At 30.5% G+C, this 15,807-nt stretch overlaps 1 protein-coding gene across 1 annotated transcript; it reads right to left on the minus strand.

Moving 5' to 3' along the window:
- Positions 1–126: 126 nt before the first annotated feature.
- Positions 127–15,012, minus strand: LOC149510732 (uncharacterized). The gene is made up of 7 exons (XM_089757074.1): positions 14,864–15,012; positions 8,101–8,249; positions 1,274–1,353; positions 833–892; positions 448–690; positions 296–379; positions 127–144 (listed from the first exon to the last, which is right to left on the minus strand). The coding sequence occupies exons 1-7, from the start codon at positions 15,010–15,012 to the stop codon at positions 127–129; spliced, it is 783 nt and encodes a 260-aa protein (XP_089613200.1).
- Positions 15,013–15,807: the final 795 nt, after the last annotated feature.

Here is a 15,807-nt window from a genome sequence, read left to right on the forward strand (position 1 = left end):
TATTTATTAATATCACAAATATCAAATATATTTTATAAATTTTATTATATGATATCAAATATATTATATGTATTAATATATATTTTATAAATGTATTTTATAAAGATGGTTTCCAAATCAATGGTTTCATCTATGTTTTATCTCCTGAAGACAACACATTGGAAAATAAAAGGATCAAAAACAGTAAATCCATTTTGAATGCTATGGCCAAATGAGAAAAAAACACTATCTCTTTCTGATAATGTAATCAAAGCAATCTATTATTTGGGCCCCTAAAATAAACAAATACTCTTACCAAAATCCATTGAAGTATTACCGCTTTACACGATGGTGGAGCACGCTTCCCCTTTATGGTTCGTGATCTCCTGAAGAAACCAACCTGCTCAATTTATCATCTTATTTCTATGAGTTCAAAGCAAGAGAAGAATTTAAATTTCATATTCTCACTTTCGGAGACTGAAGTATCACCAAGCCTTCATCTGCAGCTTTAGCAAGTAAGGATTGGATTCTCCCTGAAGAAGATAGTGATTTGGTGACAACTAAAGAAGGTGAAGAAACAGCCCCATTTGAGTCAGTTGCTTCAACAGTTCTATTGGTGCTGACACTGACAGGAGGAGGACTTGGGGTCGCAGGTGGATGTTCACTTTTTCCCGCCAAGTCCCTCACTATGGATAGCCGAAATCCACCAAGCTAACAAATGGAGACAGAACAGAGAGCCACTCAGAACCACAATATCTGTAATTGCTTTGGATACGAAACAGAAACAATTCAAGTAGAAAAGCCAGTAACATTATCATGCTATTTGAGGCACAAGAAATTAAAACCTGCTTACCTTTAGTTCAAACTCTGCAATTGAAGTTGCATTGCATATATCTCTGACCAGAGATTCCACCTGCAGTTAGAAATTGTAAACTACCAGCTTCTAAAATATAAGCTAAAGGTAAGATTTTTCATTCATTTTTGAAAGAAGTCCCTAAGCAGGCAATATTCACATATTTATTCCCAATTTCTAACGTTTGAATACATTAAAAAAAAGAAAAGAAATCAATTACTTCATTTTCTCCAAATCCCATATATTGTTTCTTCACAGCGGCTTAAAACATAGTTGAAACTTGAAATAGCTAAGCATAGTTCACTAATTACCCAGTAAACTTCAAAGGTCTACTAGATAAAATATTTTTAATTTAAAGGTGAAAAAAAGAATGGCAATAATGATGTGGCATAACATATATGCTTGCATTAATGATTTACAAAAAGACAATTATGAACTCACCGCAGATGAATTTGGAATAAGCTGGCTGGTCAAACAAGACATTTTAGTCTCTTCAGAATCATCTGCTAAATTTGTAGTAGCTGCAAGTCATCAACCAAAATGATGGAGACATTGCAACAAATCATGTAGTTTAGAAAACTTAAAAAGGAAAAAACAGAGATGATGGCAAAACTTCAAAATATTCAAATTTACACACTTTAATCAGTGGGGCACTTCATTTCCACGTTTGACAGTGGTTACTCTGAGATAAGACAGCAAAAAAAGTGACAAACGACCAGAAACAATCGGGAACAAGATTTTTTTTCCAATGAGTAGCATGTACATCAACCTTAAATGCATTAGGATTGAGCAGTTGAGACACAAGCTTCAATAGTTACAGGAGTTCTTTTCTTTTCCTCCTTACCTCACCCTGTATTTTTTTTTTCGTACTTTTTTCTCTCAAAGCCTTACAGCAACTGACAGATTAGAGATTTTTATAACCTCTATAATGAAGTGAGAATGACTTTAAATTGCAGAAACATTATAGAAAATCCTTATTTCGACAAATTTGAGTGGACAATAGAACAAGAAAGAGAGATGAATTGAATATTATCAACTTGCACCATAGGCACGGTCGTTCAATCACATTATTCACTGATGCCGGAGTGTCTGCACATTATATAACTTGGGCTGAGACTAAGGTAGAATTATCCTAAAATAAGATGGGCCTATCCTTGGTCAAAATCCACACATAAATAAGGTGAGCTGGAATAGGGAGATTGCATTCACACTAGTTGAAAAAGAAGATCATAAATATGAATGGGATTGTGGTTAGGTTCAGGAGTAAATGGGTAGATTATTTTTACATGCAAATCTCATGATTTTAGGCATGATTCTAGCAATGCAATATGAAAGTTTCCATGCTTGGAGGGATGTTCCTAGCCTATATATTTTCTATTATTCTTTGGTAAAAGGCAGAATAGAGTTTTCTTTGTCCTTAAGCAATCTTTTAGATTGTTCTTTAAGTTCTGTATCTCTTAGGCGGATTTTCTAGAGTTGTGAACTTTTATTATTATGTATCATTGATTAGAATTTTTAGGGTGGTATTTTGTATCCCTTAGTTTCTAGTATTGGTTGTGAACTTTTATCCTTTTTAATCTAATAATCATATTTTACCATTATTCAAAATCTTGTGAGTTGTCTTCTTTGTGACTTTTTTTTGTTTGCAGTTAATCTCCACATCTCAAACATTAATTTCCAACATCAAATTGGTATCAGAGCTATGGTAGGTTGTCATCGTCAAGCACCAATAGAAGATGTTAAAGCCAACACCGATGTTGTAGCAACTACCAATGTTGACCTAAAGAATGCCCTCATTGAGGAGATGTGACAACAGATCCTTCAACTACAACGTAAGCTGCATCTACAAAAAGAAAAATCGAAGATAAGGTGGCAACGAAGGAGGAACGAAAAAGGTAAAGGAGAAACTAATCCATATCATGGAAACAACAGTGATTCTGATGATAGTACCCAATCTCACCCATGACAAGTTAGAGACTATCAATGCAAAAACCAGCTTCAACCTAGCATATCCAATCCAAAGATAGAAATTCTTAAGTTCGAGGGAAAGATGCAACTTGAAGAATTTTTAGATTGGCTACATATGGTGAAACGTATATTTGAATACCATGATGCCTTTGAACATTGCAAGGTGAAACTAGTGGCCATCAAACTCAAGAAGCATGCATCTTTTTAGTGGGAAAATCTGAAAAAGCAAAAGGAAAGTGATGGCTGGAGAAAAATTACAACATGGGAGAAGATGAAAAGAGAGTTGAAGAGAAAGTATCTCTCAGATAACTTTCGGTAAGATTTTTCCTTAGGCTTCATAACTTGAAGCAAAAGGATATTTCGATAGAAGAATGCATTAACAAGGGAAACACATCCAAGACCAGTGTTTCTACCAAACCTTCTTCAACTCTACCCTTAAAAAAGGTAGAAGCCATTCCCATCAAACCACAATTTAGTACTATCAACACTCAAACCCAAAGAGACTTCAAGAGCCAAGGAATTAGGCATACACATTTTGAGTGTCCAAATCTCAAGATAATTACATTGGTTGAAAATGAAAAACTTGAAGATGTTGATGGAGAACCTATTAAAATACCCTGGGATCTTAAAGAAAATGTTAAAGAGACCTATGGTGATCTTGAATCCTCACTTGTTATACAATACAACTTGAGTGATGTGTATGTAGAGAAAGGAGATTGGTTGCACAAGAATAAATTTCACACTAAAAGCACTGCTCATAATAAGGTATGGGATGTTATAATTGATAGTGAAAGCTTTGAAAATGTTGTTTCTACTTTTATGATGCAGAAATTAGATCTTAAAATAGTGGATCACCCCCAACTATATGAATTGTCTTAGCTATAAAAAAAGAATGAAATCATGGTTAGCAAGAGCTGTTTGGATCATTTTTCCATAGTAAAGAATTACAAGGACAAAGTATGGTGTGATGCAGCTCCGATAGATGTTTGTCGTTTACTACTCAGAAGACCTTGGCATTATGATAGGATGGTTATTTATGATGGTTACAGCAACACTTACACATTTGTGAAAGATGTATGCAAAATCATTATAAGCCCTACCAAGCCCATAGTGATATCCAAACCAACCAAAAGGGAAGGAAGTAGTTTATTTACCAAGGCCAATTACAGAAAGAAAATTAAGATGGGTGATACTATGTATTATTGGTGTTGATTAAGAAGAATAAAGATAATGAAGAGCCCCTTGTAGTGATATAACAATTATTAGCAGAATTTCAAGAAGCTGTTCAGAAGGAGTTACCAGCTAGTCTACGACCATTGAGGGAAATTCAACATTGCATAAACCTTATCTCAAGAGCCGTTCTACCCATTAGTTGAAGCCCTTTTGAAATTGTTCTTGGTAAGAATGCAATATGTCATTTGGATTTAATTCAACTTTATATTAATCAAAAATTTGATAGAGATGTAAAAGAAATAGCCAAAGGTATCAAAATATTTCATGAACAGGATCAAAATATAATTTTGCAAAAAAATAAAAAATGCAAAAAGGTAATAATCAAGCATCGAAGACATGTGAAGTTCAAATAACATGATTTGGTGTGGATTAACTTGTGAAAAGAAAGATTTCCTCTAGGAAAGTTTGGCAAATTACAACCTAAGGCAGATGGTCCATTTAGAGTTCTCTAACAAATTGGAGAGAATACCTATAAGATAGATATTTTTGACACTTGTGGAGTATCTTCCACCTTCACTATTGCTAATTTTTCACCCCACCATGGTAAGAATACTAGTTTAGACTTGAGGACAACTCTTTTCCAACTAAAAGAGATTGATATCAGAGTGTTTGCACATTATACAACTTAGGCTAAGACTAAGGCAGACTTATCCAAAAATAAGATGAGCTTATCCTTAGTCCAAATCCACACCTTGGTCAAAATCCATACATAAATAAGGTAGGCTAGAATAGGAAAATTGCATTAACACTAGTTGAAAAATAAGATCATGAATATAAATGGGATTATGGTTAGGTTCAAGAGTAAATGAGCAGATTATGTTTACATACAAATCTCATGATTTTAGGCATGATTCTAGCAATGTAATTTGAAAGTTTTCATGCTTTGAGAGATGTTCCTAGCCTATATATTTTCTATTATTCTTTGGTAAAAGGTATAATAGAGTTTTCTTTGCCATTAAGCAATATTTAAGATTGTTCATTAAGTCTGCAACTCTTAGGTGGATTTCCTAGAGTGATGAACTTTTATTATTCTATATCCCTAATTAAAATTCTTAAGGTGGTGTTTTTGTATCCCTTAGTTTCTAGTCTTGGTTGTGAACTTTTATTCCTTTTAATCTAATAGTCATCTTTTGCCATTATTTAAATCCTTGTGAGTTATCTTCTTTATGAGTTTTTCTATTTGCAATTAATTTTTACATCTTAAACATCAATTTTCAGCATCATTCACCTCCAAAATAAATAAACTAAAACTACTTCTTTATTTATGCACTAATGCATTATGCATGTGTTGCGTGTTTATGTAGATTTCATTTGCTATACATGTGCACAACTACTGTGCATAAATAGACGTATACAGTAGTTATTTACCAAACACTTACCAAAGACTTTAAGGAAAGATTAGTCTGTAAAGCAATTCAAGGGTAAAATTTTACTAAATCTAAAACAAGTAGAGTAACATAAAATATATGTGTTCATGAGACCGCTATAATGTGAAATGTACTTCTTCAAGAATCAGCACTATTATTGAGAGCACAAAAGTTCATTATGTCAACTCTTTATATCGACATACCTTATAGCACAATTTTATTTTGTAATACACTAATTTAATAAAAATACTTCATTTATATATAATTAAATGTTATTTATATTTAAAAATTATATTTTTATAAAAATTATATTAAATTAAAATTATTAAATTAATTTTAGGTTAAGTCAAGTTAAATGCATACTGAACATATATAGTTAGGATTGGAGTCGAACATCGTCGTAACGGTTTTGGGATTGCTAGACGTAAAGTATTTTAAAATTAGAAAAAATAAAAAGGGAGTTGCCACCAATCTTTGTTAGGGTGTGATTGGCCACCCAAAAAATTATCGTTTTAATAAAACTATAAAAACAGGTTTAAAGTTTATCAAAAAGATAAATGTTGGTCTACGAAAACCAGGTTGGGTCTAGGAGTTGGTTACGTGTGGGAAGAATTACTCCCACAATGTCCATAAATTTGTACCATTTAATCATGTGCTATTTTCGGTGTTGGATAAAATGGTTTTTACTTGAAATTTAATACTAATTCCCTTCGTTTGAAAAAATATTTTTTTGCTAAAATTCTTTATTTAGAAATATTTAGAAAATCTTTAAGTTAAAGAATTATCTTAAAATTCTCTAACATCTAGGCAGAACTTAAGATGACTTTTTTCACTTGAGATTTAATATAATATCCCTTAAAATAACACTCCTTGCTAGAAATGATTATTAGTGACTCTCAAACATCTAAACAGAGTATCGAGAATTATTCCCTTCGAATGTTATTTTTATTTTATTTTATAATATCACGATTTTAAAAGTAAGTAAATAAAAAAAAAGTTTTGTGCGAAAAAGTAAATAATGGTATTATCAAATAGCAAGTAAAAATTTATGATGTGTTCAACACTTTAAGTATGTTTTAACAAGTCAGATTTTAGTTTCATGGCATGTATGTTTCACTTTAATATTTGTGTGTGTATGTCTTCCACAAAAGAGATAGATGTCAGTCCATGAAAGTTAAAGATTAGACCTTGACTATAACTATTTTTTTTACTACTTTCTAAACTATCTTAAATATTAAATTTCAAGCCCCGTATGACCTGATGATAAATAAAGTTGCATTAACATAGAAAATCTCTAATCATATGGTTTATTACAGCATAAATTCAAGTTCTGTGAGTTCATTAAAGGTATGATTCTCTTACTATAAAAAGAAAAAGGAGAACGATGCAACAAACATATAGATTTTTTGTTATCAAGAAAAAGTAATCAATGATGAAGAGAAGCAATCATCTGCAATTCGAAGCTATTCTGATAAGTCATTGTGCGGAGATGTTTAGCGGCTTAGATTTGAAACAGGAAGCGAAAGCATTCCTAGTTGTCACATCATCCCATTATAATTCTTTCCACCAAAATTCCCATCCATGAATGGCAATGCCATGTCTTTCACCATTCTTTGCATTGAACGGAAGCTTCTTCAATTTTGGACACCCAAATATGGAGATTTTCTTGAAACTTAAAAATGGAAGGGGTAAATGCATTTTAGTTCTGGTAGGTAAGACAAATGGAGAACTTCAAGCTTTTTAAATGGCTTAATGCTTCCTACTTTCTCTGGAAGTCCTGCACATTTGGCTGTGCAGATTATTTATTTGATTTGAAAGCATCTTGATATGCAAAGACTAGCAAGGGTTGGGGTAAACATGAGCCATGTCAAATCCTCTAATTGCATACAGTTGTCTACACTTACTTTTTGAGGGCTGTCGAACCATCTGTCCTTTAGATGTTAGTTTTTTTCTAGTTCTTGCAACCAATCATGCTTCAACTCTTCTAAACTCTTACAGTCTGAGATATCTAGCATATTAAGCTGCTTCACATATGTTAAACATGAAATATTTAGAATATTTGAACCACTTAAAAACTGAATGCATAGGTCTTGAGTGCAGCTCATGAACTTTTGGGAGCTTAAAAGTCTTTCAAGTGCAAAAATGCTCCTTATTGTGAGACTCAACATAGTCAATTATTTCAAACACTACAATTCCTTAACCCATCACTCATTTCCCCCAGATAGAATATTACCTTGCACAATCAGATTAGTAGAACCGCAATTAAGCATTCTTAACACTAGTCAGAATGGAAAGCTAGATATCAGTTGGCATGGAATTGTATTTAGTACAAATGTATCCTCTAAGTTCTAATATTTCAGCCTTTGCAGGGACTTAGCTCAGTTGGCAATTGTCTTATACTTGTCTTGGATAGATTGAGATATTGCAGGGAAATAAGTTTTAAAATTCCCTGGGCCAATTCGGTTATGCCACTGTTACAGGATAGGTTTAACACTCTTAGATTAGGCATAGATTGGAAAAAGTCATTACTGATTGTGTTTAATGTGTTTTCATTGAGAAACAAGGTTAGCAGGTTAGGACATGAAGGTGTTTCGATTAGACTCTCAAGGGAATTTGCCATTAGTGATGTCCTTCTTACTGTTTCCCATTTTGTAATCTCTGGTGCTTCATTTAATCAATCACCTGTTTGCACTAAAATACCTTCCTTGAAAATATTGAACCCATTGGCTATCCGCAAAGCTATATCACAAATCAAATCGTGCATTGTCACATAATGGCCTTCTTCTTCCAACAAACATGTATATACAAGTGTCCCAATAAAGTCATACCTTTGGTTTTGAGCTCCATTTCTGCCATTACATTCATTTAAAAGTCCCTCACAAATCCTATAATCTATTAAATTAGTTTTGCGAATGACAAAGTCTTTTGGAGATAAAGTATAATATAAGAAGCAAGATCTCACGTTCTCATTAGGTAAATGATCAAAGAACTTCATAAGAGGAAAGACCTTATCCCCCATACCTGAAAATTTTGAGGCATATTTTCTTAAAACCTCAATTGCATCAATCCATTCTTATGGTGTCTTCTGGCAGGCCATGGCTCAACCAATGGTGATAAGTGCTAGTGGCATAGCAACACACTCTTTGGCCATAATTTCTAATAGCATAAGAATATCTGGATGCAGGTTGAGAGTATCATTTCTTATCTTCTTCTGAAACAAATGCCAATAACAAGGTGATGGAAAGCACTTTACTTTGAAACTTTTATGCGCTTCCATGAGACTACAGACCTCTTTGGAATGTTTAGTGAAAACTACCTTGGAGTTTTTTGTTGGTCTGGTATAGGAACTCCAATTTTTGTTAGATTAATTTGGTCCCACAAATCATCCAACAGCAAAACAAATTTTTTAGTACTTAGGACTTTGTATATGTCTATAGCCTTTTGTTCAATACTTTTATTTCTCCACCTATTGTCAAAATATCCTATCTTTTCCCCAATCTCTTCTTGACTATTTTAGGTTTTAGGTCTTTACAAGCCACTGCCCAGATCATAAAATCAACATTGCTAGGATGGCTAAGGAGCATCTTGTTGATTGAGTCATGAGAGTAGTTTTGCTAATACCTTTCATTCCATAAAAGGCAATGATTCTTGCTTGATCTTCACTGAGGTAGTTCCAAATGGTAGTAAACATGGACTCTATGCCCACAATGTGTTCACAAGGCTTTATATCCCGTGGTATTGAAGGTAGTGTTTTAGTCACATTTTTAAATTGGCCTTTCTTTATGTGTCTTCTCACCTTTTTTAATATCTTGGTAGCATTTTTTCCTAGCTTGTAACTGGGTTAGCAATTCTTAGGGCAGCAACATCTACCGTATTTTTTTTTCATGATCAATTTTTTTTATCAGATCATCAACTTCTTCTTCCAAAACTTCAACCCTTGAAAGCTACCATTCAACTTGGTTAGGCAGCTTCATATGCTGCCTTTCAGCAATCTGAACTCTTCTCTTCACGTCATTTCTTAATGCTTTAGTTCTTTCATTTTGGTTTCAAGAACACTTAAATGTTTCCCTGCTTGCAGGCATAACTCGCGTGTGTTGCTGCATGATTGCAGCAAAAAGAGATGGTATTCTTAATCGAAATCGAGATAGAGCACAATCCTTCTATAGTACACAAATAAATTGTCTAAGAGGTGAAAAGAACAGATTTACCTATCAACTTGTGTTGGAAAGAGAACAAGCAAACAGAAAGGATTGAAGTTTGAAAATGCTAATTAGCAATCTAGAATGTTTGACTGTAATTTGGCGTAGCAACACAATGAGAACCATGAGTAAATATTTTGATTAAAGTATTGATTTCATCACTGCTTCCAGGCTCCAACCACTTCTGAATAGAAAAATGGGCATGAACATCAAAGTGGTTTTCAGATTTCACATTGATGAAACGAAACAATAAATATATAAAATAAAATCGAGTTAAATTAATGTTTTATAAAGTTGATTAATGTAACTACGTTAATGAATTAAGCAAAATATATTAATTTTCTATATTATCAATTTGTTGGATAGTTGGGTTATATTGAAACAAGCAGCTTCAAGTTTTTCTTCCTTTTAATCCTCTTTTTGACCATTCAAAGGGCCACATATGCAAGAACAAGAATCTTGTTGATCGAGTGAATGGGTTTCAATATTAACTTATCTTGAAAGAGTTTTATGCAGGATTCGGCTTTATATATCTACCGTTAAAGAATAATCATTTTGAATTTTTTAAATATTAAATTTTTATGATTTTATATTTAAATTGAATCTTTTTATTTATTAGCAATTGATTTTAAATTTGATATTTCACCTTACATTAAAGTTTTATTTTGCTGTTTTCACACTTTGTCCAAAATTTTCATTTGATTTTAGATTGAATGTTTGGTTATTTATAAGAATTTCATTGATCTTGCACATTACTTATCCTTATCAGGTCAATCAAATTCATCTATACAATTAATTTCATTAATTTTGACCATTCTCAAGATTTGCCACATGTCATCTTTTTCTTTTTTTATTTTCTCAATTTTTTATAAATAATCTATTTTTATTTTTTTTAAAATTTAAAGTGAGATCATATGACATTATTGATTAAAAATATTTTTTATTTTTAATTAAATAATTTTATAAAAAATGTCAAGAGATGTATCTACGTAACATTCAAATTTGACTTCTTTTTATTTTTTTCTTTTTAGGTCTTTCCTATTTTAGTTTTTATTTTTTTTTATTTTTTTATTTATAAATTAAATTTTATTTTTTAGTATATTAATTTAATAAAATTGCCTACATTTACATATAATTAAGATGTTATTTATATCAAAAAAATTATATTTTAATAAAAATTATACTAAATTAAAATTATTGAATTAATTTTGGATAACTTAGGCCAAATGCATGTTACATATATTTATCGAGTTAGAGTTCGGTTTAAAAAAAAAGAACCTACTTGATAAAATTATTACAAAATCAGATCGATCTCAAGATAAATTTTAACTGGTTTCAACTTGATGCATTGAAGTCTCTAAATAAAAATATTTATGTGGCATCCAAAATTGCTTTCTTCAGTTTCGTTTGCCCTTTTCATAATTTTTTTTTTTTTGGATAAAATAGGTCAACAATCACTCAATTATATAAAGTTTTTAAGATTATCACCCAATTATTATTTTTTTAGTTTAACCATTAATTTGAGTATTTTTTTTTTCACCCTACCATTAATATCTAACAGAACACGTACTGGGTATGTCACATCAGTTGCTAAATTCACATTTTTCTTTTCCTTTCTCTCTCCTGCCCATTCTCGCGACCTTCTTTTTGGTTTTTCTCTTCAAAGCCCAACAACAATCAGTGGAGCAATTTGGAAAGAAACAATTTGGAAAAAACGCAGTCCCCAAGAGAAGCAATTTAAATCTTCAATCATACAGCAGATAGCCTCGACAAAAATAAAACTACAATCGATTGACCATAAACAAACCATTCAAATACACAATTTCTATTAACAATAAACAGAAAACAGCAAGCATCAACAACAAATTTTAGGCATCAACTATCAATTCACGTAAAAAATCTAAGGACAATCATATACAGAAACAAGACCTAATGACACATTATAGCCATAATAAACAACAACTCACAAACACAATTTTCAGCAGTCAGGCTTCATTCACAACAGAATTCATAAAAATATTTAATAGCAAATATACATAAAATAAGGGATTCTAAGGGTTTTGTTTTGAGGTTTTGTTTTGAGATTTTTCTTTTATTTGTAGTTTTGGGCTTTTTAATTAACAGAATACAGTGGAGTTGTGATGGGTATTATGAAATCTCAGCTTAGTTGTTTGAGGTTTCTTGCTAGGGTTTCTAGATCAAATAAAAGAAGTAGAAGAAGGAAGAGAATTTGGGCATTCGGAAAGGTGATGGTGGTCTTGGCATTGGGGAATCTTTTTCTTTGGATCTAGATCTTAGACATTTTGAGAGGATTTTAAAAAATCTAAGCTTACTAAAGTCTCAGAGAGATGAAGAGGAATCAAAAAGGAAATTTTATGGGTTTTCTAACTGCCAGTGAATGGTGACGATTAGTGATGATAGGTGGCGTTGGCAATGGGAAGCACCAGATTCGGGAAAAACGATGGCTGCTCATTGAAAGGTTAGAGAAAGGGAGAAGGGAAAAAAGTAAGGTTTTTAAAGGGAGAAACAAAAATAGAAACCGAAGGAAACGAAAATTTTGGTTTTTATTGTTTATATAAAACAATGAGATTTAGAAAAAAAGAAAAAAGAAAAAAAAAAAAGAAGGAAATAAAAAAAGAAGGAAGAGAAAAGAACATGGTTAGTTAACCCAATCCAATCTCACATGGCAATTTTTTCTTACGTAGACATGCCACGTTGTTTCTGACCATATACGGCATGTCTCATAGAAATCTGTTAGATATTAAGGTTTCAAAGATTTAAAAACAATATTTATTCAAACAATGATTAAATCGAAAAAATTAATAGTTTGATGATTTTTTTTAAATATTTATATAATTGAGTGGCTAATAGCATATTTTATTTTAACTTTTTTTAGATTTTATTTATTTTATTTTTTAATTAGATAAATTATATAAAAAAATGGGTCACTAGAAATATGAATGATAAAATAATTAGCATATGATATTCATCTATCAAAAGCGATTTTTCTTTTTAAAATTGAGATAGAGTTGGGTGGGGATGCTTTTTTAGTTTTTAAAATAAGGATGGAGACTTAGGTGAGTTCAAGGTAGTTTGCCACGATCCTTTTCAAGATATATAAAAAATATATATTTTATTATTTATTTAATATTATATTTGTATATATGTATTATATTAATAATAAAATTATTGTTTAATAACTTAATTAAATAAAAATACAACATTTATATATAATTCAAATACAATTTATACAAAAAAATATTTTTATAAACATTATACTAAATTAAAATTGTTAAATTTATTTCACTTTAAATTAGGTTAATGTGGTTATACATATATGCCTTTAGTCGAGATCAAATATTAAAATAATAATCTAATATTTGGTACGAGTTAGATTTAGATTAAATTTTTAAAAAATTAGGTCAAAGTCGAAGCTAGAAAAAGCTTGCCTTAACCTAACCTATTATCACCCTAAACAAAGGCATCCACATAGCACCTCAATTTTGTTCTTTTTTTTTTAGCTCTGTTTTTTTAATTGTCTATTTTATTTTTTAATTATGTTTGAAAAAATAAATTTGAAAGAGTGGATTTTGATTTGATTTGTTATATAAAATGTCAGAATAAAATGCACACATTGCAAAAAGATTAATTTATAGATTGTCATTGATCATTGCATTTATTAAAAATATTATAAATGAAACCATACTCATTGATTTATTAAATTTATCTTGAACATTGTTTATTACAAATAAAAAAATTTAAAGTGCGTATCGTTCTAGACTATTTCTAGTTCATGTTAATAAAAGAACAGTTTCTTTCATTTACCCTGAGATCATGCATTGTTGCTATGGACCATTACTGCAAGCATTAAATAAGAAAATTAGGAAGAGATGAAGACACAAGCAGAACCATTCAATCAAATATTCTTTGTTGCCTAGAAGTATGGTTTGCCTGATCCCTCATCATAAATCTTTCCATCATCTTTCACTCCCTGTATCATGATTTTTGGATCCTTTTAACTGTTTAAGTGGAAGTTTTACCACCATGAAAATAAAAATAAATTAGCCTAACAAAAATGAGAGAAGTTGAGAAAGCTATATTTCCTCATAACAGCTTCCAAAGAGCATTTGCAACTACAATTATTAGATTGTATCAATACTAACTTAATAGAAATTAGAAATTTCTGAGTAAATGATATAAATTTGAAATTTTCAATATCTTGTGCTTGTATAAATTACAATACTTTCAGTGCATTAATTTTTGACATATGCATGATGTACATGTCATTTATATATTTAAAATTTTAATTTAATAAAAATTTTTTGGTTTCTATGATAATAATGATAAATACGAACAACTTAATTTTGATTTTGATAACATTTGTTAGAAGTTTGGTAACTTTTGATAAAATTTTGGTACTTTCTATATAATTTTGTTAACTTTCAATATTTAATAACTTATTATATAATTTTGGTAACCATTGATACAATTTTAATACTTTTTGATAAAATTTTGATAACTTTTTTATGTAATTATGGTAACATTTATGATATACTTTGGCTAAATATTCAATTTGAGATATGAGACTTTTATGGGGTTACTGAATTCAAAATTAAACATTTTATTTTATACGAATAAAGATTAAATGTCATCGAATATTTACAATTAAGAATATATGTGGATGAAAATTTATGCTCATTTCACACACACTGTTAACTCTAAAAAAAATATAATTAAATGAAAAAACTGGTTATGTGTAATTTTTTTAGTGTTTAAGTATTAATTTAAATAAAAAATTAAAAATAATCCTAAAATGGAGATTTATTTTTTGGAAAAAAAATAAAAAAATAAAAAAATCATTTCATTTTTTCTTACTATTTTAAATACAGTTTAAAAATAAAAAGTAAGAAAATAAAAATTTAAAGTTCTGGTATTTTTTTCACAATCATTAAAATTTCAATTACTCAATATTAATCTATACCCAAAAAAAAAAATCACCAATCCATACTATAATACCCATGAAATTCAAAACCCATAACTAAACCATATAAAATTTTTTTTGTCTAGAAATTTGGAATTAAAACATTTATGAAAAAGACAAAAAAACTGAGACCAATGATCTAACATTATCCCAATTATAGAGCTCCAGGATCATAAACTCCTTGAAAAATCATCAAATCCAGGGAACATCCCATAATCTGAAGCGTAATTACCCAAACCCATTGTCAAAAGATCCAGAAACGACTTGTCCGTAGGCAACTCACTGTTCAACTATACGGTTCCATCTAAAATCAAGCGTGATGGGGACTCTGCTTGAAACCCAAAGGTGGATTGCTCCGCATGGGTCCTGAGAGGCTCTGAGTTCGTAAACGAGGTGACAACGGCTTGGATTTCGGACACACACTTCCCCCATTTTTGCTTTCAATTACAAATCGCTTTTCTCAGCTGCAGGTTTCTCGTTTATGTGTTTCACTATATTCTTTTTCTTTTCAAACAGCTGGGATTGTCTTCAGTTCTCTTTCTCAGTTCTGTCTTTGAACTTGTTAGGCACACCTCATAACCTTTACCTCCCCTTGATTCATTTCTTCGAGACACCTTTTCCATCTCCAACTTCTCAATTATAAAATTACAAAAAAGAGGTTCATTGATTAGGTGTTTGTTAATATAGGTTTCTTCTAAATTTTCAAAAGTGGCAAAGATTGAGCATGGACAACCTTCTGATGGCTCAACAAGGTAAGGTTTAAAATTTCTAGGTTTTTTGTATTGTAAATAAAGGAGTTACAGCTAAAGAGATAAAGTAAATACTTAGAGAAAGTAGTTGAATAGAGAAAAAAATGAATGAAAAAGAAAAGATAGCCCTTTGCAAGAATAGAACAATAGGAGGCTTCGTAGAGAAACAAGAGTTGAAAGGAGAAAATAAGAGTTTTTATTATTTTTTTCTTTTTTTTTTCGGTTTTGGGGAATAAATCAGTATATTACACAATTAACCATGCAATTAAATCACACGTAAGAGACACACACAAATTTTTATCTAAATATATCTTTAATTGTAAAAATTCGATAACACTTAATCTTTATTTATATAAAATAAATTATTTAGTCTTAAATTGAGCAACCATATAAATGTTTAATCTTAAATTGAGTATTTAGCCTATACTTTTGGTAATTATTGATAAAATTTGTGCTATCATATATTAAATAATCGATT

Source organism: Durio zibethinus, chromosome 28, assembly GCF_047325235.1.
Source record: "Durio zibethinus cultivar Kanyao isolate XHJ-2024 chromosome 28, ASM4732523v1, whole genome shotgun sequence".
Classification (NCBI taxonomy): Eukaryota; Viridiplantae; Streptophyta; class Magnoliopsida; order Malvales; family Malvaceae; genus Durio; species Durio zibethinus.